Source organism: Phaenicophaeus curvirostris, chromosome 6, assembly GCF_032191515.1.
Source record: "Phaenicophaeus curvirostris isolate KB17595 chromosome 6, BPBGC_Pcur_1.0, whole genome shotgun sequence".
Lineage (NCBI taxonomy): Eukaryota > Metazoa > Chordata > Aves > Cuculiformes > Cuculidae > Phaenicophaeus > Phaenicophaeus curvirostris.
The window spans coordinates 22,841,367-22,868,763 of record NC_091397.1 but is presented as its reverse complement, the minus strand read 5'-3'; the positions used below and the strand labels follow the sequence as shown (position 1 = coordinate 22,868,763).

The 27,397-nt window shown below is 38.7% G+C and overlaps 1 protein-coding gene across 2 annotated transcripts in view; it reads right to left on the bottom strand.

Moving 5' to 3' along the window:
* FAM171A1 (family with sequence similarity 171 member A1) overlaps nt 1–27,397 on the bottom strand; it is a 90,777-nt gene that overhangs the window by 12,010 nt on the left and 51,370 nt on the right. Inside the window, exons 2-5 of one of the 2 annotated variants that reach the window (XM_069859568.1) lie at nt 24,840–25,067; nt 19,196–19,288; nt 13,973–14,131; nt 8,794–8,970 (exon numbers count right to left, since the gene is read on the bottom strand). In XM_069859568.1, the coding sequence (XP_069715669.1) occupies nt 8,794–8,970; nt 13,973–14,131; nt 19,196–19,288; nt 24,840–25,067 (657 nt within the window). Of the gene's footprint in view, nt 1–8,793; nt 8,971–13,972; nt 14,132–19,195; nt 19,289–24,812; nt 25,068–27,397 lie in introns of those variants that run through there. The other variant, XM_069859569.1, reaches the window with a different exon arrangement.

Genomic DNA, 27,397 nt, shown 5'->3' with positions numbered 1-27,397 from the left:
TAACACTATAAAGAATATAAAAATGAGAGTTCTTTAAAAGAAATACCAATAAAAAATAATCAGATAAAGAAACCTGAGCTCCATCTGGCTGCAAAAATACCCAAATATCAGAGACAAGTTTAGATTTCAGCAGAGCAGGAGAAATAAATTCTGCTAGAGAGATGTATCTTACTACTTTGCAGTATCTTTGATTCTGATGAACAGCTTTTAGGACTTGCCAACGGGGGCAAGAAGTGGTTATCGTGAGTGAATTCAGCAGCAAAAGGTTTGCACATTAAATCTCTGTTTCAACACACATTCTGCGCTACAAAAAAAGCTTCTTTTGTAATTTAATTTAGCTCACTCCTAAATCAGATTGAAAAATGGCACTTTTGGCAAGGAGCATGTCCAGATAGGTAGCTATTGCAGAAAAGCCATTACAGAACAGCTATTCTAGACTATTTCTCTGCACAATCAGGTCACTGCATGTACAGCCAGTCTGCCCAGAACAGAGACATTCTATTGTCTTCAAAGACACTATTCAATATGACAGTTTGCTGGATCCAGGCGGCGTGAATGGATATGCTTTTGTAGTCTAGATGCACGATGCCTCCAAGTAAGACATTAATTCCATATATTTAAAGCTAGACCCTATTATTTTAAATTAAACTGTAGTGAAAACCAGGGAACTGCACATCTCTTTGGCAGTATGCACGGCCACGCACATGGAAGCCTGGATCAAATGGCAAGCTTCCTACACCAGGCCACCTGCTCTAGAGAGACGTGTGTGACTCCTGTGGGAGTCAAGAAGAAAGAAGACTAATTCCTCTCTTAGATCTGTGTGCTGGCTGCAAGGAGAACCTGCAAGCTTGCACCCCAGCACAGAACTAGGCTCTCCAGGAAGACACATAACACCACGGACTTCAGTTTAATTTTCTCAGCGGACCATTTCAGAGTCTCCCAGATCATTACTGCTGCAGTGACTTCTGCTGACTTTGACTGCATATTCTTCCTATCACTGACTAAAACAGTTCTGGGAAATGAGTGTCAGAAGAGCATGCTGTAGCCAGCACCTTCCCCTAAGGACAGTTGTGAAGCTTAAATATTGCTAGTGTTTAAATATATAGCAGCTATGGTGTTTTTGTCCACAAACTACTTTTACATGTGAGCTTTTGGTAGGAAAAAACTCCTCCAATGATCAAATACTGTTTACTTTTATTTTACTTCTGTTAACTTGCAATAGATCACCCAATCCCACTCAAGCACTGAACCAAAACTGTGCTATTTACAGCATGAATTATTTCCATCTGACATGTTTGACAAATAAAGATTTAATTAGCCAGAGAGCAAATTCAGCATAATCCCATTATATGAATTTATTTTTCTTCACAAGATTATCTCCTGTGGACAAAAGACTTTTGAAAAGGAAAGAAAAATACTTTTAACTGTATTACTTGATACCATAGATGTTTTAAATAAAAATTCCTTAATGAGAAGCGTTTTTCTTTCAGCACGGATCTCTTCTGTGATGTCGATGCTGTCTTGTAAAATTGCCCTGCTTAGGCAGATATTCGCAAAAATGAGATATACATGTCAAAACCAATGAGGCAGGTGGTTATCAGAGAGTGTGGGACAGCAAAAGATATTCAAAACATACTAATGGTGTTTCTAGAAGTAATTGATTTAGACACTTCAAATGGCAACATTATTATGGGGAGTTAATCAAGGGCAAGTTTGTGAAAATAACTTCCTAAAGCATGTGTCGACTTACAGAAATTGTAGCTTTTCATTCTACCAGCTGAAAGCTGCTTATCAGATTTCTTCTTCAAGCCGAATATCACCTCTAATCTGCATTAGCATGGGAAATTTTACTACCAAAGGATGAGATTTCCAGTTTTATTTCCGCTCAATTTCTGAAAAGCTAAAAGCCACTGAAATGGGAAGCTAAAAAATTCCTTCTTGGATATTGGTAGCAATTACATTCCTCCTCCCCTCTCCCGTCCTCCTCCCTCCCCCCAACACACATGGGTTCACATTTTTAATATATTTAAGTTAGTATTACAATTTTGTTTCTGGTGTTGCTAGGCAACATCAAAGAATAAATGTCCCTAGTCTGAGCTCATACCTTGATATTTTTTCCACTCTTACAGTATCTGTTACACAAGCTTTCCAGAGATAAATCCTGCTTTTTTTTCAGCAGCACCAGCATTATTTGGTGTACTGCAAGAGGAATACTTCTAACATCATAACTTGAAGATTTTTGAAATGAAGTCTAACAGTTCAATTCATTACCAGTATTGAGAAGCTTTGTAGTTTTTCGCTATCTCTACTCATTTTGCCCCTTAAATCACCCGTCAAGTGTTAAAAAAAGAACATGCCAGTTTTCATTATTTAATAATTTTAATTACATCTGGGCAGAAGGCAGGGCACATTGTACAGAACTGATTGTATTGCTTTAGTCCCCTCAGCATTTCCTTCCAGAATAGAAGGCTTATTAAAGAAAATTATTTCCATACATAACTATTGGTTAACAATAATATTTCAAAAGGGAAAGCTTGCTGGACCACGATCCCTAGTTACCAGTGTACACAAAGGATACTGTCTTTCATATTTGATTTAATAATCAGTTATTGACAAAATTATTAGAACAAGTACTAAATAAAATCACAAGGTAATTGAAAACATTGAACACCATTTTCTTCATTCAGCCTCGTATCATGCTTATGTTCAGTTTCCATTTTTCAAGCAGGAAGAGGAAGCAGATGCACATACCATCCCAAGGCTGCACAGGATAGTTGTCCCAGGTCCTGCTCAGCCTCTTCTGGACCCACCCGGACTCCTCATGCTCATCTATGCACTCCTGCCTGTATTTTCATGAATCTCCAAGTCCTCTCCAACTCAAGCTGCTGCACAAGCAAACCAGACTTTCCTACACTTCTGAAATTCTGACGTCTACTTCATGCCACCTTCTACTGCATGCCCTCTGTAGGTGGAGCTACAGAGCCATTTACATCATATAATGTCCATTATTAAAACCTGCTTCCAGTAGCCATTCTATTTGTTTCCAGTTTTATCTCCTTGACTACATCATAGTAGATTATTTGCATGTATCACTATATTTTGGCACTGTACGGATTCCTTCAATGTCCTCTTAAGCTCTATGATCATGCCAAACCATGTCCGCTTTGCCACAAGTACAACTCGTATAGTATGAGAGGTGCGGAGAGGATCAAACAATCCATTCACATCACCTTCACGCGTGTAGGCCACAACATACATTCTAAAACCAACATAAATATTAATAAATAAGGACAATGGTCTCCCCTGATCCACTACACATTTCTAGAGGAATTGTGATAGTGAGAACATACCTCAGTGAGTTACATTTTGAAGCATTGGAGGAAAAACTTTTTTTTTCAATGCTGAGGTCTGTCTACTACTCTGTAATTATATCTGCACCTATTATGTAGACATCTTACGTCATAAAAAGCTGGGTTTGGAAGCTGCCATTTCTATGGCAACACACAAAAAAATAAATTCTTTGAAAGGAGTTAGTTAAAAAAATCTGTATTCCTCAGTGTATTTAGTCTTTAAGAATAATTTCACCTTCACAGCTGAGATAAAAAAGGAAGTAAAAAATCAAATTGTGAAGGAACTTTTAAACTACAGAAATAGTATAACAATGAACTCTGTGGAATCTTCATTATCTCTGTACAATTTGCAATAAATCTCCATACTACCAGTGAATTTGACCTAGTACTGGAGAAGTGCATGAAGTCCCAGGCCATGCCTGCAGCTGCATGTAGTCCAAATGCAGGCCATCAGCCCGAGTTCAGAGACATGTACCCACTCCCAGTGTCAGATCAAGCAATGGACTGTAGAAGTTCTTGTTAAATTATTTTCTGTCTGTCATGCAGTATTGGAACATGGTGGCAATCAGAAGTTAACTGAATTCATAACAAAAAGTAATATGTTCTATTTTTAATCTATGAAAATATTAGTCACATGTCTCTGTGAGCAGACTATCATTGCTACCACATGAGAAGCTTAAACAAGTGTTTTACAAATCATCTTATTTACAAATGATGTGCAGTGAACTAGACAGGTAGATGTGCAGTAACCCGCTTACATTTTCTGCCTGACAAAAGTTGTCATTCTCTCCCTATAACCACTATGAACAAAATCCAAGCATCATTTCACCTCCATGAAATATAGCAAAACCATATTGCAGTCGTGGTTAAGTAGGCACTTATTCTGTTTCTATGTAAGTATAGCTTCATGACTTCTTTGGAGCACAGAAAACATTACCTTCATTTTGCTGAGGAAGGAATGCCAGGAAATTTTGACTTTACAAAAATCAATGGAAATTTTACCATTGGAGGCAGGATGTCACCTAAAAAAGTAAGTACCAGACTTTCAAATGTATTTAGAAATCTATTATAACATTAAATAGAGTCAGAAAGCACTGATCAATCAAGGCAGAGTATGTAAAGTATTGTTCTTTATAAAGCTACAGAAAGAGTTCCCGAAGATACTCTTATCCATATTCTGCCATCACTTTATGCTAATTCATGGTTGAGATTTCAGGCATGAGGAAACGTTCTCCACTGCAAAGAAGCTAGGAATTTTAAGACAACAAGGTCACACCAAAGATGTACACCAGGTGCTTGAGGAGGAGGAATAGCAGAGGAACAGTACTTTGAACTTCATTTACACATGGCACACAAGAAATAACATGTTTTAAGGAGGAGGAGCAAAAGATGGTTTAACCCCTTCACTCCACAGTTCTTTGCCACACAAGATTGAAAACAGTGTTCAAAATTTTTTCCTGTTAGTTGGTGGGAGAAGTAAAATAGCAGACGCACCAATATTGTCACTGAAGGATAAATCTCATTTCCATACTGTGAATTCTGGAATACTTAGCAATATTTTGAAGTCCTTCATATGGCTCTAGATGTAGTTCTAGAGGTCTAGGTGCAACATAATGCCTCCATACCACATGGGATGAAACTGAGGACTTAAAATGGAGAATGTTGGTCTTAAAGTTTTGCTCACTGAATCCAATGAAAAACAGACACCTTAACACAAAGCAGAAACCATTTAAATGGGGGCTGAGGAGAATACAGCTGAGCAAATGCTGTGTTATTCAGTCCAGCTGGTGGAAGCTGGAAGTGATACAGGAGGTACAAAGTTTCATTTCTACTGGGATCTGCAGCATTCATTTCTGACTGAAAAAGACAAGGCTAGAAAGAAGTCTTAGACAGAAATCTGTTGTCCAAGAATAGAGAGATTAATTATATTGCTGTAAATCCTACTGACATCAAGGCAAATACACAGGGAGGAAGTCATGATCCCAACCATCTGTTTATGGATAAGGAAGAAAAGATTTTTAGCCCTTCAGATTTTGAGAAAAACAAGACAACGCTTGGGGCAAAAAAAAGCCAAAAACCCAGAACACCCCACTGAGCAATCTTGATTATAAAATGAGAATTCATATCTCTTTATGTGCAAACCTTTAAATGTGCACTATGAAATAAAACCACTCTCCCACAGTAGTGTGAAACACAAGAGATATAGGTATATCAACAGCATGGAATGATTAAGTTGCGTTTTAGTATATACAACTCCATAAGATCAGTGCATCTGGGCTTACTACTACCATCACTAAGAAATGCTGCAGAGAACGGTCATGGCGTGCATATCCAACACAACGTTTGGGTTGGGCATATACATTTACTTTGACACTTCTCCAGGGCATAGTTGCTCTTCATTTTATTAATTATTCAAAAATGTATTACTGCTTTAATTTGCTTGCTGTCTATGCATGGCGGTAAGTTTGTTTCGTACTGAAAAATCTCATTTGTTACAGTATAAAACAGATGCAGCAGATTGTCTTATTTTGATGTCAGCCTGCTTCTTCTGGCTGTCTGTTTCATCAGTGTCAATAGGGCCACCCTTTACGCTGCTTCTCCTCCTTTTCTCCCCAGTTCTCTTTCTAGGACAGAAGCCATAGTAATAAAAATACAGATTGTTTTTATAATAAACATCCTAAAAAGTCATCAATTACTTTTGGCTGCCATAATATGCCAATATGCATGATTTCTGTAGAAACTGTAACAATCTGCACCTTTCCAATCAGACAACATGGAGTTTATATTAGTACATCATGAGCTCAGCAAAAAGTATGAGATTCTAAGGATTAAACCTATTTGTAGCATTTATGTCCCTTCTACATTCCCTCCCCTAAAAGTATTACTGCTTTTTAGAGCAGAAATTATATTTCATGCAGAATGATGACAACCACATGGATTATAAACAAAAACAACGGCTTGCACGAACAAGCACCCACTGTACTGCTAATACGCTAGAGAGAAGCACTGCATTATTGCCTGATAATGCAGTCACAGTTTTCCAGCTCTGGCTTTTATTCAATTTTCAGACACAAGCATAAAAATTTAAGCCACTGAAAAAATCTATTAAGGAGAGACTGCAACATAACTAGCACTGAAAAAAGCCGCTCCTGAAATGAAAGACAAAATCAGAATAATGAGGTTAGAGGTCCGATCCTGACAAGGCAGAGATCTGGCAGTGCAAATGGGTTACAACAACTTATTTGCCAGTTAAGGATTTTCCAGCATGGAGCTATCCCAGCCATCATTCACTTTTCTCCCTTCTCAGTCCAAGCACAACAGGGATGGGGAATGACAGGGTACCACCATGTTCACGCTACATATGGCTAGTTTGACAGCCCTAAAGGTGCTAACGTAGCCTGCAAAAGATAGTGTGGCTGCTCTACTTATTAAATTAGGCTACTCTTATTTAAATTGGTTGGGATGTGGCCAAAATTCTGCTAGAACTGGCATGCTGCAGTCAGGAGTTAAATGCATCTTTGTTTAACATCTTCAGCTGCACAGAAAGATGCTTACTTCAGCTCAAGCGTGAGTTGGAGCCCAAGCGCAACATCTTCAATACCTTCCTCTCCACAGCTTAGTGAAGCTAAGTGGCCTGACAAAACCCCTTCTTGTTTATTAGTCCTCATGCCTTTCCCCCTTAACAACACAAGTGCTCTAACAGCTCATCAAGAAGTAAACAAGGTTGAACTTGTCTTAAGATTCGGAGCCTCAAGCCTGCAGCACTAATTAACTAACCCATATTGATCTATACTAACATACACTGTGCACAATAGTGTAACTAGCTCTTTATATGTAACAGTAAAAATCATACTCCACAGTAGGGAAGAGCTTGCGTGGACAAATTGCAGGGGCATCAAAATGTGGCCATAAATGAGAAAACTCCATAATTAAAATCAGAACCATTTTCTAGCACTGAGTAACTAGCGATGAGTTGGGCTGACAGGAAATGTTGGGAAAGGATTGGCTACTTCTTCTGGAGAAAGTAAACGTGAGTTAGGCTTTTCTGTCTTTTTTTAGAACCAGGGGAACAAAATACTTCCTAGAGTCACAAATAATCAGTTTCAGGAAGAATGTAGCAAAACTTATTGCCAAGGCACCACAAGAAAACTTGTTTCCACAGTTAACGGAAATGTCAAATCCAATCTTCGCACTCTTTTTCTACCATTTGATTTTGTATCATATTCAAATTTATTCTTTATTAAATCCTACTGCTTTACTCTCTAATACAGTCAACCTCAGACAGAAGATTCATCATGCATATGGTTTGAAAATATATCACCTTTTTCAGGAAACAGAGGCAGGAAGGAAGTAAAAATGTTATTTCCCCCTTCACCTCTTTCTTCCTCCAACATGCTGGTTTCAGGCTTGTTCTTCTGCTTCTGGATGAGATCATAAACTGGCTTAAAACATTTGCCTTGCAGGGACAAATCCCCACTGTCTACACCCCCACTGTCTACACAGACTCACATTTCTGGCTCCTTTTTCTTTCTTGCTTCCTCATAGTTTCTGCCTTCCTCACCCCTGACTCCTCTTTTTTTGACTTCTTTTTCTCAACAACCACCTGGTATGTACCTCAGTGGGCACAGTAGAATAACTGAAGGGGAATCACCAGGACAAGACTTTTGAATGCCTTAATCCTCTACACGCTGAAGGCGTAAAGAAGGCCAGCATAGTACACCAACTAGCAATGAGAAAAACAAGACAAAACGGAAACAGAGAACTTAAACCACGTTCCTGGAAAGCAATGTAAAAAGTTGAGTGTATTTTACAGGTTATGCTGATGAGTCGTTCTGTTCTTACAAAATATTTCACGAATTTTCCTATTTCCTATTTCTTTTCCTTGTTTGTTTGTTTGGGGTTTTTTTTTGTTCTTTCTTTTTTTTTAATCATTACATGTACTTTCCTTTGTGGCAGTATTAGTCAATCTCAAAGTGATTTACGAAAAAAGTCACTTTATGTTTCCTATCTTACAGGCAGGAAACTGAGCCAGAGCCAGGAGGCAGACCAAAGGTCAGATAGCTGGCTGCTCTCAAAGATAAGGCTCATTTCCATTTCTTCAGACTTCCAACTCAATGCTGTACTGAATACATCTTTCTGCTTCTGTCTCTGGGTGAAATCAAGTTCTCTCATGATAATTTTTACATAAAATATTTAATAACTGCAAAATATTACATTTACAAAAAATTTTGCCTAGAAGTGGCACATGATGCTACTCAAGTATATTTGCATATATACTATGCATTGCTTGATCAATAAGACAGAGCATTCTCTTCTTTTAGACAGAAAACAGATTTCTGTACACTCCAGTGAAGACCTTACTACATCAACATAATAAATGCAGTGAGACATCAGTTTCGGGCAAATTAAGCCATCTAGGAAATCACAAGTACATGTTACCTACCAAATTTTTGGTCAAACCTCCATGCTGGAACATGTGCATTGTGCTTCAAGTTGCTGTTTGCTGGTAGAGGCACGGTTACATAGATGGGGCCATTCACAGGGACTGGAGTCCCATCATTGTTGAGGAGATGAACGCTGACAGCAGTGACAGGGGTGAGGTCATACCTAGTGCTGTTTCCTACCAAGAGAATGAACAAACATTGTGACTACAGAATTTCCCAGAATTCAAAAGATAGTCACGTGGTTCAATGCCGCAGTACTGCACCAACATATTTCTCAAAGAATGGTAGCTGTAATTCTCCCTGCCTTGCAAAAGACACAACAGACAAGATGTATATGCTTTTGTATTTTTCACTAAATTTTGGAAAATTCTGAAGACAAGAAAGCTACAATGCAAGAATCTCCTGCACATATTTTTTTCACCTTAGTTAATCTTGAATTTGTACAAGTATCACAACCATAATAATTTAAAAAAATAATAATTCACGAGCCTTTATTATAGCCTCACATGTCCATATTATAACTAACAGACAGACGCTCGAACAGGCAGTGACACTGCAAGGATGATTGGTCACATGCATTTAAGAATGCCAGGAGGTATTTCCTTTGGCCTTTTATGGAAATAAACCAAGCAAAACGGTTTATTAAGATACACAGTGTTATCTTATCTATGCAATTCTTTATGCTTAAACTGCGTGCGAAGGGATGTTACTTCATGACAACACAAAAAGCATAATAAGCTTTTGACCATTTAACTAAATTAATCAATGACAAGGAAAACCACCAAAAGACATACATATGTTTTTAAGGGGAAAAAAGCTTTAGGTTTAAAACTAAGGAGATATGGAGCCTAAAGCAATACTGGTAGTAGTTTTAACTGGAAAAGATGAACTTCCAGTTTTGCAAGGGGCTTGAGCCACGCGGCTCCACACTGCTGCTAAGAGCAGCAGCCCTGCTGCCTCTTTCGTGTTGGCTGTGCAGCCGCTCATCCTGCTGTGAGGCTAATCTGAGAGAAGGAACAGGGGTGTCTGGCTGGCAGAGCGCTGGGTACTGCCCCTCCTGTAATCCTGGTGCTTTACATCAGCATGAACTGCCTGGAAAAGCACATTCACACCCAACAGGAGTGTGCTACCTGTGTCACCAAGGCACAACAGGGAGTCCTGAGAAACACGTAGTATCTCAGCGACAGTGTGCATTAGGAGCACATCTGAGAAAACAGTGGGAAAACATTAAGACCGTTACAATTTCTGTTAACAGTGATTAACTCTCAAGGAACTCTCAAGGTCTTTATGAAATTCAATGTCTCCAAGTAACAGCTCACCAAAGATAAGACATCAACAGGAAAGGGGAGGGACGAAGTGGCAAAGGGAGGGGGAGAAAAGAGACAAATCCTCAGAACTTTAAAATATTTGGATTTTGCAAGAGGTGCCAAACTGAAGACGTGGAAAATAACCAGAAGTAACTTTGCATGTGGCTTATTTATTCTGATGCACATTTCCCCCAGATTTCAAAGCGAGTGTCACTGTTGCACAGCTGACAGGCTGAGGATAGATGAAAGCACGTGCAAGGGGCATACACACTGCTTTGATTTACTGTGAACGGAGGGGCAGAAGCGTATCTTCCAGGGGGATTAAAGTGCTGAGAAAACAGGCACTCTGAAGATAGCTGTCTAAGAGAACCACAGAGCTAACAGAGAGAAGAAACAGAAAAATAAGATTTGGAAATGCAGGTGGGGTGTCGGGGGAGGCTGCCAGCCTACACCGGGATTTGTTTTAGAGGATCTAACAGTGCACAAGATCATCCCCTTACGGCCTTAGAATACAAAACAGAGAGACAGAGGAGGAAATTGATGGGGGAAAAGTCATTTCTTTATTCCTGACCATTCAATCCACTGCTTCTGCCATGCCCCTATAACTTCTGTCAGTTTGATGCTTGTCTCCAAACATCTTGGGTCACTCAGTTTCTCAGGCTGGTGTTAGAGAAATAAATTCCTGTTGCTAAGTACCATAAACTGACCATGTTCTGCTATATAAAAATTCCTAATGACAAAAGATATCAATTCAGATTCTAGAAGCATTTAGATAAACATCTCAGATTAAATTACGTTTTACATTTTACTTATTTTCAGATATTGAAAGTTCTGAATTTTTCTTTTATTACTGTCTTGATAAAATATGTCTGCCTAATATCTGCAAAAATGAGTTTTCATCCCCAGAAAAGGTATTCTGATGGTGAAAAACTATTTGCACCTTTATTACCTAAGATGCAGTGACCTTTCCCTCACTATTGGGCTGAAGAAGTTATATTAGAAGATGAAGAAATTTCTGAAATCCGCTGACCTCCAGCAAGAAGAAATAATCCTTCCGATTACCAACTTGCACTGTATGTAAATGCTTATTAAAAAGATCATTTTTTTTTCTTTTCTGCTGTGAAGGTAAATTAAAATCAATGCTTATGAAACACTCACATACTACACACAGGCACAGATTAAATGGGAATGAATGGGAGCAGACTTCAATAAATGTCACCTTCATTTATTTCTTGCTATTTTTGACATCTGGTGATTTGTAAGGAGCTCTAAAAATAATCAGAGGAAAATCCACAGTGACGTAGACTTGACTCTTTATATTATAAAGAAACAAACAGACTACAAAGCCAGTGGGAGTAATGGTTATTAACCAGCTTGGCCCATTACTGCAGACGATGGAAAGTTTTGCTTAGTTTGATTAAAAAGGACAAGATTTTGTGAAACCACCTGCTTGTTGCTCTCCAACTAGTGATTAATACAAACAATAAGCTAACATTACACAGGCTTGTTACGACTTGCACTACTACTCTGAATTTTTATATTTGGAACACGCTGATCCATGCAATAAATTTTCACTGCCACACTACTTCAACATCCAGCCGGGATTTTTGTGAAAACTGTTGAATTCCTAGACAAGAGGTTTCAATTGAAACAATTGTAAAGTCACTCTGGATGAATGTCAGCCAGAAAACTCGGCTGAATGAAACAAATGGAAGGACCTCTCCAGTACTATAGACATGTAATAAACTGTGAAAGAACAAAGGAGTAACCTGGGGGGTAGGAGAGACAGAAGAGAAGGGAGAAGGGGCAGTGTTCAGTAACACTCCAAAATTTGCCATGCAAATTAATGTTAAGTTTTTTTCAGAATTCTAACATTTGCACATATTTTTTTTTCCTCTTGAGAACAGAAATATTAAAAAATCCCCACCAGATAGTGATCTCCATTTTTATTCTTTCAAAAGCTTTTCAGGTGAAATCTTCACCAAGTCACTTGGAGATGAAGAAAAGGAAGTCAAAGAAGTAAGCAAGTTTAGGCTTCCTGTTTCCACAGCAGGAGAAATTTCTACTAAAAACACAGGACATTTCAACTATACTATAGTGCATATACAAATGTATTGTATCTTCAGTCTGTATTATACCATACTGCTACAGTATTCAGAAAATAAGGCTTTTCTCAGTCTCTTGGACTCCATTTCTTTCACAGTCATTTTGGTCTTTTGTGACGTACTTTTGCTTGCAGGTGAATAAAAATCAAATCTAGGGCCCTCATGTTCAAGTAGAAAGTTTCCATCATGCAAGCATACAGAAGAGTGAAAAAGCAAGGATGCATTTGTCTGTTTTGTAGGAGGCTAGAAGGCAAACAAGGAGAAAGATGATGTCCTGGCCGTATAGTTCCCATGGGAAGTGATCATCTGAACCCTTGGCAAGAACTTGTTTTCACTAAATTAATGTAAGGGTGGGAAGCTGGGCTGCAAAGTACTAAGGAAAGATTTGGGAGAGGAATCCCACACACATTGTCAAGAGTTTGTTCAGTGGGTTTAGAGATAAAAGAAAGAAGACGAGGAAGTAGACAGACAAGTGAGATCAAGAGCATTCCTTTGTTTTAAAACAGATAAAGAGATAGTTGATTATGCCTGAGTATGATGACCCAGAGAAAATGAAAGGTTGAAAATGAGAGTAGGGAAATGACAAGGAGACAGAAAGAGATAGGATGAGATGTACTGGAGCAGACAGAAGGATTGGAGCAAGATATATTTCTAGTAGTAATAGAAAAGAAGACACTCAGATTGCACAGAGGGAAGGGAACGTTTATTTATTTATTTATTTTTTAAGGAAAAGCTAGCAAGCTCAGTACATACTGTTTATATACGTGACCTAGCATTCAAAGTCACCTAGATCAACACATCACAAATAAATACATCCTGAGAAACAGCAGGGAGGGACCTCAAGGGGTTATTTAGCCTGCTTCAAAGCAGGCTCAGCCATGCCTTGCCATCCTCACAGTTGACTGTCTAACTCTGTCCAATAATCTCAAGCAAATGATTCTTTCTAGAGCTTAAACAATCTCATGGTAGTAAGGCGTTCCCTAATCACTAGGCTGAAACTCTCACTGCATTGCAAGTCCGCTGCTTGCTTTCTAACCCAATACAGACACAGAGATAACATTATTCTCCTTTCCACACCAGCATTTTATGAATTTGAAGACTACTGTGCCCAATTCTTCTATTTTTCTGTAGCCTACACAACACCAATTACTTCAATCAAGACCAGATGAGAAGTGGAAGAAGAGTATCAGGTAGTTGCAGTCTTAAAAACGTATTACACTTTTGAATTTAACTGTGATTGTGTTTCTACTGTAAATTTTCATTGTTTATCCTTTGGTGCTAGATAGATTTACACATTTTAGGCTGAAGTTAGATTGAAAAGTATTAAAAGAGCCATTGAAAGAACTCTTAGCAGAAACACCAGAGTATGAAGTCCTTGGTATATAGGTATATTATTTATTTTTAGAAAGGAAATGAATATGAATCCTCAAGTTAAATTCTCTTTTGTCACTTCACAATTAACTCCATTATTGTATGTGCATGTGCTATGCACTTGGAGACTTAGCTCTAAACTACAAGCATAACAAACTCTTCTGATCTCCCAAAGCCAAGGTATCTTCAACTTAGCTATTCAGTAGCCCCTTTTAAGGGACCTTCCTATCTTGCTTGTTCCAACAGCATTTTGGTAGGGCAGTTGAACCTATCACATCAACCAAATTCTAAAGAATGTTTGCTGGAATAGGGGACAGAATAAATTGTATGATCGGAAGTTGATCCCAATGGTTGGACCAGTATGAAGTCAGAGCAAAACTTAAATAGTGTGTTACCTGTTCCATTTCCATCTAATCCCTGCAAAAAAGGAAAACTGTCCACTTCCCAGGGTGAACTGGCTGCAGTCAGATACGCTGTCAAATCACTGTAGCTAGTGTTCTCTGGTAACTTCACAGATCTTCTTTGAAAGTGAACTTGTGGCTGAGTTCGTGCACCTAAAATAATTAAAAGTGACTTTATATCCAAAGCAGGCAGAATATTTAGGTATTCCCATTTATGAAAGCACATTTACAGGTTTTTTACTTTACAAATTGCCATAGCTTGAGAAGGACAGAGGCATCAAAAGGCTCTTCTGAAAGAGGAGGAAAAACAGTATTTTTACTTTTATTTTGCAGTTGCCATTATTTTTCCACGAGTATCACAGAATAAGATTTTGTGAAGGCATCTAATGTCAGAAGCTTTTTTGACTATGGTATTTCCTCAGATCACCTCTGATTTTATTACGTGCTTCTAAGTTCAGAGATGGGGTATGTGAAAGCTTAGGAAAGCACCCAGTTCACCCTATTTGTTTAAATTTTGCTTCTCTTGAAACAGCAAGATAAATGTAGTTTGTACTCTCGTAAGTGATTTGCTAAGGGACAATTTCACCTGTAGTTCCAGTTAACTTGCGTAATTTGTATATTTAAGTTTTACAAAGCTTTGGCCACAACAACCATGTCTAGTACTAACAGTCACTTTTTGTTTAAATCAATGGATAAAAAGACTCACTTGACAAAGCTGGAGTGAGAAGAGTTTCCATATTCTCCCATGTAAAGAACACACATAAACAGATTTAGATTACTTAGCACGTAAGATTTCTCCCTTTTCCTCTGTCTTGTACCATTTTAGTGATGTTTTTTCAAGATCACTAGGTGTTAATTGAATGGTCTTCGCTGCAACATGATTTAAGACTGTTCCATGTACTATGGCATTTAACGTCTTATTTAAATCCCATTTTATAAAGTCAGTAGTCTTTCAATGGATGATCATCATTAATACTGTTTAGCAACACACAGCAAGAGTCCATCTGCAAGTTCGTGTGTTCATGCAAATTAATTTTTAAATCAGAAGCTACTGTATTCTCCAGAGCTCATTTTGAATACTCACAGAACATTTCCCACACAGCACAAAATCAAGAGGCAAGCAGTTTTTTTCTTAATACACATTTGCCTATGCAGCTCAAAGATGTCAACTCAAAACAATTTTGCTTCTCTTCCCCTATTAGTATCTGGCAATGCTTTTAGGTTACATGTAACTTCACTGATTAAAGAGGGTGACTTACAATTCCTAAGCTTTATAACTGCCAATGTCATTAACCAGGAGATTGGAATCTTTTCTTGCATTATTTTCTAGCAGGAGCTCTAGCTTTAATAAAACAGAAAATTCCACAGAAAAAACTTTGTATTGGGCAACAAAAATTGCTACGTAGGCAGGCAAGTATCTCCAAAGAGCCGATCATTGTTTAGCTGTCATTCATTTGCTAACTCTGCAAGAAAAAGCTATAAACCCACTTCTTTAACTTCTGAAACATGTAAATATTTACAGCAGGGTCTCAAGACTGGCAGTATTCTTAAGATAGTCATGAAAAAACACCCACGTGAAAAGGGAAGAAATCTCCCCTACCCAATTTCTAGACTGCAATGGAAAACAACATAAAAGACTAAATAAATTGACTACAATGAACTCAAGGAAGACTTATCTCACTAGTGCTCTGCAATACCATAGTAGTTTACTATATCTCGGGGACAGATCTGCTCAAGCTCTTGGGAACCTCTGGCTGCACTGCTGAACGAGCTCCTACAGCCCATAGGGATAAGCATCCACAGTAACAAAACAGAAAAAAACCCACAACAAAGAAACCAGCACTAGGATTATCACTAACAGTTCAATGTAAAATTGTAGGGTTTTCTGCTGTCTAAATATCTGATTAAGATAAATTATTCAAGTTGCCAAGAACTGGTATTATATTTCAGAAGATCCAAACTAATTAAGAATTAAAACTCAACTGTTGTTGAGTCTGTCACAGTAATTTCTGGGGAGGCTCTGGGGTTTTGTATAAAAAAATTGTTTGTTTGGTAGCACTGGGAAAGCCATGAGCTGCCAAATTTTAATCAGATAAGGAAGACTCAGAAAACCAGTCTCAGTTTGTTGAATGCTACAGGTAATGCAAAATATTCTTATGGCTGAGCCTCAAACCTGGCAGGAAACTTGTGCCACAATCAGCTCAGATGCAAGTTTTAAGATGGAAGAAACAGCTTCCTCTGTAGACAGTGCACATACATACAATAAACCAGCGCAGAGTAGTTAATTCACATTCTAGCATAATGAACTCCATGATACTGATGTTCACCCAAGAACTGCCACTCAGCCAGACTCTCTTCTCAGCTCCTCAGCTGAATCTCACCAAACCCAACAAGAGACTCCAAAGTGGCAGAAGATCAGGAGCTACCAGTGAAAGGCTTGTGACAGAGTTGGCTACCAATGCTTTTGCCTTCTCTCACCACCTTACTTAGAAGATAATCCAATGTACTCAATGGTTGGACTTGATGATCCAGTGGGTCTTTCCAACCTAGTGATTCTATGATTCCTTTAGCAGAGGACATGGAACAATTCTGGGCTTATGTTTGGGAATAGACTTATTCAGGGAACTGGAAGTGGTAAAATGGAGAAAAAGACTTTTGCTGAGCAGACTGTTAGAGTACTTTTCTACTTATCAATGCTTTTTGCAGGGAGTAATTATTACTATTGCTTCTGTTATTAAAGATACCTAGGTTTGACTTATAAAAAACAAACAAAGCCCAAACACATTAAATATGGAATTGGCATGTGAGCTCTCTCCACTTGGTGACTGCCATCAGGGCAAGGACTTCTGAGCAATGATCGTATCTTCTTTAAGCATCCCCTTGTCAACACACCACCCATGACTCAAATGCTGTCAGCTGCAGTTTGCCAGTGCACACCTGAAGATGTAAACATTTCAAGGACTTCCTGCAAGGCATCTACTGCCACGCTGGATGTGTGACATGGCACCACAGCAGTATTTTAGCTTCAGTCTATGAAGGGACATCTGAAGTATAATCAATTCCTGTTCTGATTGCTCTTGTGTCAGAGGCAGACAGAGGGTACGAATACACCTCCCATTCACTGAATACTGAATTTCAACTCGTCGCTGTGCCAGTATTAAATAACTTAAATGACCCAGTAGCTGGCAAGCTCCGTCCCTTGCTATTACTTGTGGAACACAGCAGTAGATGGTAATGCCATCATGAAAATTAAGCTGGCTGCATCAACTCAGACCAGCTTCTCAATTGCATGGTAAGTTGCTTGCTTGATTAATTATTCAAAAGCAACTGGTACCGTATTGTACTAGACAGGCCTTTCTTTCCCTTGGACTGGTGATTCAAACACCAGTGCTTCCAGTCTGTTCCCAGTATAATGAGTTCTGTTTTGCTCATGTATTGGCATTAAGGTGACCCCTGATCAGCTTTCCTGAAGCAGCTCAAAGTTACTGGGAAATAAATTACAGAAGTAACAGAGAAAAAAATAGGTCACAAGGATTTTGGATAGAGACTAGAGAGACTCCATTCAAATGATGGTACAATGTCTAGACTGTCTTTCATTTAGGTTTCATCACAAGAGAATTCCCAAGAAAAGGGTTATGGGCTGGTCCCATAAAATAGTTTTTCCTGTCCAAGAAAGAGTTCAAATTCCAACTCCTAGAATACTACAGGTACCATTTTCTTCCTTTATTCTCTTTCTCTGTGATACCAGCAGAATAAGTTATGTTATTCTAATTTAAATATATCAGGAACTCACTGGATCAACTCACTGAAGGGAGCAAGATTATGTGGAAAATATTTCATGAGGGCACTTGGCTGTTTAATGTTCCCAGCCCTTTAACATCCCCTCATTTTTTTGAAGAAAGGAAGCTGTAAACATGACAAGATTGTTCTTTTAAAGTTAATTGTATAATATTAGCACATTTGCATAAGAATACAATTATTTAATACACCATGCTCATAGAATACTGTTGGCAAACAATGATTTATGTTTTGTCTAACGGAATCCCTTGTGGTTTAACACAGTTTACCTTCAGTCTAATTTATCCCATTAGATAATGCCAGCTCTCAAATTGCAGAATATACGTATGGCAGCTGTGCTGTTCTCCAGCTCCTTCTGAAGGTTCCATCAGCTACCTAATTTGTTTAGTGCTTTTTCAGCTCCAGTCATATCTAGTGGTATCATTAATGAAAAGCCTATTGTGTCTGGGTAGTTTCTAACCATAAAAAAAAAAGATGTCATGAAGGCATAATTGTATTACATCCCCTTAGATAAAACAAGGTTATCTTGGACTACTATTGAAGTTAGTATTCCCCTGTTTATTAACTATCTGGTAGAGTTTAAAATGATTGTAATCACAAAACACATGAATAAGACACAGTTTATGCACAATAAGAGTGCTCACAGGAGGGATGTCCCCTTGTTTTGGCTTATCAAGGTACCTTTAAAAAAATCTATTCTTTTGTTAACATATTTACCTCAGCTGAAGTTAGGTCAGATCCCTAGGTCAGAAGAACATTTTCTTCTTTACTGTGCAATTCAGAAAACAGTGTTCATCTGACTGATACTACAGTTGCTTTAACTTCTGTGTTTGGCCCACTGAAAAGGTGATTTTGAACTTTATTCTTCTAATACAATGGGTTTCATCCTGTAGTATACGGGTTTGCAGGCAGTTTAAGTGCTCCACAGGAAGTAATTGAGAAAAGTAAGTTTATATAGGGTATACAACAATGCAGATATGAGAAGTGTTCAATTTTTCTATGCCCTAAATTTCTATGGCATTCATAGCAGAAAGCAAGAAACAAAACCAAAGGAAGTTCCTAGACAATCAGAACATCAGGAAATGTTTACTGCAAGGATGGTTAAATGAGGCTGGATGAAAAATCATCCAACAGATAGACAGAATTTCAGTCTCTGGCTCTCAAATGTAACACTAATCTCTGAACTTGTTTATTACTGAGAAATGTGAATTGACTAGCCAGAGCAGTTAGGGATGAATTAACTAATAATCAAATTAGTAAAACCATCCCACAGAGGAGTATTCCTCAGGGAGAACTCAGAAGAACTCACTGTGAAACACCAATCTCACGCCCAGGACAGAGTTCAGAAAGTACTGGGCTGTCAAGCTTTTTGATTAAAGCGTCACTCAAATTTCAATTCTGACATAAAAACTAGCGTACCTTGAAATCCTGAGACTATCTGGACTACGTCGTCATAGACCATTAGTGTAGCTGAGCGTTCAGGAAGAAGGCCAAGACTCAGTGAAGAGAACACTGTGGGAGAGAAGTGGTTTAAGTAGGATGTATTTGATGTCTTACAAACATAATCCAGTAACAACAGCACTTACTTCTACATTTTTGCAAAAACAGGACACCCAAACTATTAAAGTCATATTCTATACATGACAGAAACCACATGCACTTTCTAAACCAAATCATTAAAATGCCAGGGTAATTATTATTGAAATAAACATACATTCTATGCATTGATTCCTGATAAAGTCATGCATGGCAGCTCAAAGCACAGTAGAGTGCAGTGGAAAGCAGGGTTTCAAGTTATAATTTGCAGCTCCCCACAAAGACTTGTCATTACATAAAGAGGACTGAAACACTAACTCAGTCTGACTGAATTATCTTTTCTGTGAAACAGTTATATTTCTTACCTCAGGAAGACTTTAGCGAAACTTTCAAATGAAAGACTCTTACATAAAAAGTCATGCAGAAAAGCAAAGTATGATGAATAAGTGTGAGTAATTTGCTTTAAAATACAGCTTATCCTTACTGAGTCACCAGCTACACTACAGAAGTGCTATACATAGGATTCTACCAGAGGTGCAAAAGGGGCAGATAAATAGAATTTGCTGCAAGAAATCTGTCTACAATGGTCTCCTCTGCCCCTGGGTACTGGCATTCTTTACAGTGGCAGTGTCTGTTTGTACACTCATCCTTGGAGAGGGAAGAACAGGATTAAATTCATGCCAAGTTCTTCAGACCCAGAAGACCAAAAATATGTATGGAGTCAGCTACTACCACACATGAAACAGTAAGTAGATCTGCCTGCAGTCCATTCATGTCTTTCAAAGATAGAAAGAGAGGAGATTAACATAGACTAGTCATTTTTGGTATCTGGGCAGCATCTCACATTTGTGCCTGAAAGTACTCATTCCATTCTGAAGCAAGTCAAGGAATACATTTCCAGAACCAAATCACTAAAAGAACAGCAGGAGCTCTTCTGATTTTCTGGAGCTTCATAAATTTCCTCTGAATCAATATATATTACTTGATTCAAGAGGCCAGAGGTTAAAAACAAATAGGGAGACTGAACACTAATTCTGTTTTAGGAAATCTATTCTCTTTTTAAAGATCAGAAATTTTAGTGTTTAGGAGAAATACAGGAGGAAGGAGAAGAAACTAGGAGAAACACATTAATCAGAATCACCATCTAAGAGATGGTCTTAGCAACATAAATGAACATTAAAAAAAATAATAAAATAACCAAACATGTTATTGCAAGTACAGCTGCAAATTTTCTTTCCAATGCTCTACACGTGAAACAGATCTACACATCAGAATGCCTAGTGTAAGTAGCACTAAGGCCACAATTAAAAAATGTGTTTGCCTTTACTCCAATAACTTAATTTGTATGAAGAAAGCTAATATAATTTAGACACCCTGGGGAGCTCAATTCAACAAACCATGCCAACATCATCTTCCATGTATGCCAGGCTATAATGCACATAAAACCTGTATACTTCCTAAGGGCTTTTCTGCAGAATCTTTTCTCAGCATAACGAAGACAGAGAGTCATGCTTTTTAAGGTCAGAAGGATGACTGTGACGATCCAGTCTTTCTCCTGTATAACAACAGCCTTCCCTGAGTTAATTACTGCCTCAGATCCAATAGGTGTGCTTAAACTAGGACACGTTGTAGAAAAAAATATCTGATTTTCTTTTAAAGATGAAGACTACACCATAACATCAATGTTCCAGTAAATAATAATGAGGGTAGTTAAACTATGTGCCTTTGTACCCATCAAAATTTATTGAGGTTAGATTTCTAGCCATTTGATCCTCTTTATATACAAGCCTGCTGGACAGAAAAAAATCTCTTACCCGTTTCCTGTTCTCTATGCAGGTACTGACAGACTATGATCAGATTACCTCACGAACTTTCTCTCTGTTAAACAAAATAAATTAAGCACTTCCAAGTCTTTCCATATAAGCCATATTTTCTAATCTTTTAATCACCCCTGACATAACTCTGCAGTTTTAAACATTCTTCTTGAAGTGCAGATCCAGAACTGGACACACATTCCTCAGAGTGGCTGCACTAAAGCCAAGTTCTGAAATACTCTACTCAGTCTTGTCAGTCTTTATTTTACAGCTATGGATCAGACTATTCCTCCTTCGTGCAGTGCAGCTTTGGGAGGTTACTTTAAGCCATTCATCTACCATGACTCACGTCTTCTGCATCACATTGCCTTCCAGATGAGCAAAAATACCATGAGCATCCTCTGCTCCTAGAACTACATTTTGCCATAGTGAATGCTACGGGGTTTGCTTTGACTGACCCTACTACCTAGTCTGCACTGTGCTGACTCAACACCCTCTTTTCATTGCACAAACAGCTCTGCAACATTCTCTTAAATATGGACTAGCAGTCACAGATTTTCTTTCAAATTATTTACAAAGAAAAACCTACGCAAAGCCAAGAGCAGATAGATGAGAACATCTTCCATCATGAACACTCAACAACTCAAGCAATGTTAAATTAATGAACTGTTAATAAGTGGAGTCATGGCTTTGCTGATAAATAGTTTAATGGAAAAAGAGATCTTAATCTTTTCCTCCTACCATTTATCGCTATGCAAATAAATAATCCTCCTGCTTAAGTGGTAAAAAGCTAGTAATTATTTTGTTTAATATAAGAAAACTTTATTTCTGCTGAGTTGTAAGAAGAGAAAACCCTTGATGCTTACTCCTTAAAGCTATTAAAATAACATCACAAGCTTAGTGGCTGCACAGCATTTCAGCATAAGATTATAACTAACGTGTATCGACCATGATGGAAGAATCCTGATCTCTTGACAAAGTCCTGTTACAGCACTTTAAATATTACTACCCTATAATTTTCAAATATACTCCCCACTCGTAGTCATCTTTTCCACAATAAGGTGGTGCAAGTAAATGTGTCCATACTTCTCTTATCACAGCACAAGGGATGGCACATTAGCTTTAACTACCATCGTGGGTGGATAGCTGCTCAGAATGGCGTATCTGCTCTGTGGGGTGACAACTACTAGTACCATTAAATGACATTTTCCAGAAACAAAGATCTCACCGTACACTCGTGCCCAGACTGCACACTGCAGAAGGAGGATTTAAATATGCTGCCTGGTCCACATCGTTCAACCCAGATTAAAGATAACAACAACAATAAAACTTCCATGGTCTTCAAAACTTCTATACCATGCTAGCTACAAGCACAATAGGGAAAAAAAAAGCTTTTTAAAAACTATAGACATCTTAGTTAATACAAAAATTACAGCCTAAGTATTTTGGGCATGCACTTTTACGTCATGTCCTTTTTAAGGAGTAATTTAAAGAACAACCCTATTAAATCTACATAAAGCATATCAAGTTGTAACTTCTTGTTTCTTTAATCAAAGAAAGGGATTAAGTTCAAGGTACAGCAAGCAGAAGAAAGGATTCAGCTCCAAATTAAATCAATGGCAAACCATCTACCAGTTTCAATGGGGGAAGATCAGAGGTGAAAGGAATCTATTTTCTGAGTTCAGCTCACATTTCAGTTGTGGAAACTGTATAGATTTACTGCTCTTCAAACTTCAATGAGTTACCAAATAATGTCTTGCTTGATACCCCTCCCTCAAAATCAGTATTTAAGAAAAAGCAACACGCAAAAAACCTAACCAAACAACTGCCAGGCCTCCGGAAGAGCATGTTGCATTCAAAAGACTTGGGGTACCAGTCAGAAAGACATAAGGCACAAGGCAAGAAAAGGTTCAGGCAAGAAAAGGTTATTTCATGCTTTAATCCTCTATGATTGTGCCTTAAAGAAGTACATTAAGTATGCCAAGGAAGCTGCACTTCATCTTATTTAAACAGAAAAAAGCATGTATCTTCACAGTGGAAGATTTAGACTAGACATTAGGAGGAAATTCTTCACAATGAGGGTGGGGAGGCCCCAGCCCAGGTTGCCCAGAGAAGTGGTGGCTGCCCCATCCCTAGATGTGTTCAAGGCCAGGTTGGATGGGGCTTTGAGCAACCTGATACAGTGGGAGACGTCCCTGCCCATGGCAGGGGGGTTGGAACTAGATGATCTTTAAGGTCCCTTCCAACTCAAACCACACTATGATTCTATGATCAAGTAAATTTTGAAACACAGTGACAGAACAATTATGGTTGGAAGGGACTTACGGAGGTCAACTGCTTCAAACAAACAGGGGTCCAGTTGAGTTTTGAATATCTTTAAAGACGGAGATTTCACAACATTTGTGGACAACTTCTTCTAATCCTTGACTACTGCTGCTGTAAGGGATTGTTCCCTTTTATTTATTTGAAAATCTCCTTGCTGCAACTCATTTCAGTTGCTTCTTATTCTTTCACAATACACCTAAGAACCTGGCTTAGTCTTTGCTATAGCTCCATTAAGTAACTGGAAAATGTGGCAGAATATGGTAGAGGAAATGTGGAAGAAGTCAGTCTATTGTATATGACACAAGTGCATGCAGATAAGTAAACATCACGCTGAAATGCCTAAAGCATAATTCTCAGTTTGAAGAGATTCAAGTTCCTTTCCCCATCTGAAAATACATTTGCTGCTTGACCTTGCGGCAAGTCACACAGTCCCTCTGGCTATGTTGATATTAATAAATAAAACTGAGCCAAGCCATATGACTGAACATTGTCCTGTGATCATTTACGTTATTTATATATTAGTGGACTTAAAACCCAGCATGGCTTTGGCCTGGGCTAATTATCAATGGTGAGGGAGTATTCAGGTATGATTTCAGTATAATAAAAGTTTGGGACCATTCCCAAACTACTTGGACCCTAACTGTGGCTGGGGATTAGAGGAAAGGCAGATAAAAACTGGAGAAGTGATCTTCATCTAGATGCCATGTCTCAAGGTCTGAAAGCGACCCTCAATCTGTTTTGTTTAGCAGTACAGAAAGTTTTCATTACTCAAGTTTCTCCTCCTGTACAACTAATTAAAGTCTCCCACCTCCCATAAAATTTTGAGGCATTCTGATAAAAACTAACATGCAAGTATTATTGTTATATTTATTTGCCTGTGGGAAAAAACCCCAAATGGTAATTAGGTTAAAAAAAATAAAATCCTTGCATCTGGATAATGTAATTGCAGATTAAAACTGTCCTATGGACATGGCCAAGAACTGAAAGGCCAGAACATTTTTTGTACACTACAGCCTGCAGCACAACAGTTGTTTCTATAGCTTGGGAGAGAAATGAACGAGTACATCACGGCTGGTGATACAAAGCACTTAAAGACTGACTCCCCATGAAGAAAAAGATCTGGAATTTATTTTCTGTGGAGCTGTAAAAACTCTAACAGTTGTTTGAAAACTGACATAGCACTGTATCAAGGACAGCCAGGAGCAGAGGGAATCTCTGCACAGCCCTGATGATACAATTTAATTAAGGAAGAAACCTTGCACTTTTTGAAACACACAGATGTTCTTCCTCCCACCAAGGATCACAAGCATTAAAATACATCATACAAAACTGTGTAGCTTCCTTTAGATGCAAAATCTTACCTCAGAACAAAAATAAAGATCTCTTACCAGGCAATCTTACAGGTTTCCATGGTGCAGAATTTGGCACATACGAACGTTTACTAGCAGTCACTATCAGCTGATTGCCCAACTTATACTGAAACTTGAGGAAGGCAGTGCCATCTGCTCCTGAGGTTCCAGATGCAATGGAGATCTGGTTGGCAAAAATCTCAATGAAGGCTTCAGTTACTGGCTGATGTGTGCTGGCATCGCTTACATGGACCTTCAGTGTTACTTCTGTAATGACAAAAAAACATGGCAATTAATGTCTGAAAGGCTTCTGCAGGAGGCAGCACTTAGAACATGCTAGCACACCCATGACCAAAAAGATACAGGGCTCAGTGCTAACCTCTGATGCTTGGGCGCCAAATACAACTTCTTGTCCTAGTCTGCAGTTCTCCATTTCAAGCAGTCAGTCTTCACAGACGCTGCAGATTCTGTCACACGCCAGATCAGGTCCTGAATTATCACCCTACTTCTAATTCCAGCTATGGAGGTATCTACATTCCACCTATGATTCACATGCAGCTGGGCAGCACATCATCAGGGGCAGGCAATATTCCTTTTGACAGGCAACATGTCAGTCTCACAGTATCACCATGATTCTAAATGCACATGCTATCGAACATCACATATTAGCCACAAACAGCACAGCATCGTAACTTTCTGTAAGGTCCCTGCGTATTGCTGCGTGTCTGCTCCAGCCAGGCTTTTCCATCAGCAGTGGGAAGAGGGAAAGGCTGGAAGTGGGCTATGCTACCTCACCCTTTCCCCAAAACATTTCTCTGTTTCTGCAGCAAAGGAACAGAGGAAATCTGCTGTGAAGAAAGCCCAGGAAGAAAGAGATTGCCACAGCTGGCACTGGACTCCTCTGGTGATGTCTAACCAAGGTGGTGAAATCCCACAGGATCAGGACAACCAGGTAAGATGCAGAGTGCTAGCAGTGAGTGAGAGAGGAAGACCCCTCCCCACCTCCCTGTTCACTGGTCCTTTTTCCAAGGGGGCAAAAATGCCACTGCACCTAGTGCATCAGCACTGACACTACCCTGTGACCTGACCCACATACAACTGGTGGGTACAAACAGCTAAGAAGTGATGGTTAAGGCAGTCAGGAGAATCGTACATCTTGTAGGCATGCAGTCAGAAGCTAGCACAACGGACTACATTTTCCTTGAGTAATTTGCTGTTTTTCCAGAAACTAATTACTAGTCTAAATGTTTCCAGATGTACAATATTTGTCTACTCTGGAGCACTCCTATGACTGAACCATGCATTGTGTCACCAGGCTTTTGTTACATAAAGTGGAAAGGCTTGTGCAAGACAGTCCCTCTGGAAGGCATTCTTCCATATCTATGATAATTTTTCTGCCCCTCCAAGAGTTCCTCTGCTTCATGCTATACAGTAGCAGCTGTTGCCTTTCTTCAATAACTATGACTTAAACGCAAAGCTGTGTTGAAAAGACCCAGCAACAGTCCAATGACTCCACCAAGCCACTCCTTTATTTTTTATTTGCAGTCACTTCATTGTCCTAAATGAATATATAACCCTCTCTTTTTTTCTCTCGCACCCTCCCAGTTCTCTTGTTCTCATTCTTGCCTCTGGAAATTCTACTGCTCTTGCAAGAAGTCCCCTACCCCAGCTTACTCCATTCCCCAAGGTAGTAGAGGATATTATGTAAATCCCTTTCTCTACCAGGGGAATTCAACCAATATCAAGTAAGATGCTCACACTCCATGTACAACCCACTTCTTCAAGTGCTGCCCACAAAAAGAAAGCATTGCCTCTCCTGCTCATATTTATTCAAAAGCAATACATTAGTTTCTACAGACCAGCACTGGTGATACAGTTCTATTACTGCTGTGTGTTAAGATTTTAAGAATTTGTTTTGGTGTGAATCCTGAGCCAGCAAAACAACAATAAGAACAACAAAGAAATCACATAACTGAGTATGCTGAGAAACATACTGTAACAGTATAAAATTTTAAAAGGATGTCAGGATCTAATACAAAAACATCAGCATCTCTGTGCTAAGGGTATTTCAGCCAGAAAGATATTGGGCCCTTTAATAAGCAGAGACCTTCTGTCTGAATCCTGCAGTACAGAAAATATAAATATCAGGCAGCCCTGAAAAAAAACCCATTAGAGAAATTCATCATCATCACAGCCCTCACTTTAGAACTTGGCAATGGAGGATGCCAATTTAGAGGAGACCAGCATGAAATATGCTCTAACTATTAAAGATTTTTGGACTTGTTCCCAGTTTTGCATTTAGTAGCTAAAGAAAATAACATGAAAAACAGTGTCCATGCTCTCTGGTGTGCATGTACAGAATGCCTCCTCAGAAACCTTGCCTTGACCACCAAGCAACTTATGAAACCTTGTGCATGTGAATGGCAGCCACATTAATCAAAGGAAGAATGAATATGTATTTAATGTATCTACAAACTGTACATGTATTTACAAACATGAGGGCAAAAAGCAATATAAGTTTTATTTTCAAAATGTGCAGGAACAATATGCTTAGATCCAAAGCCAGATAGCTGTGTTGTTAATGTTTCCCACTTTGA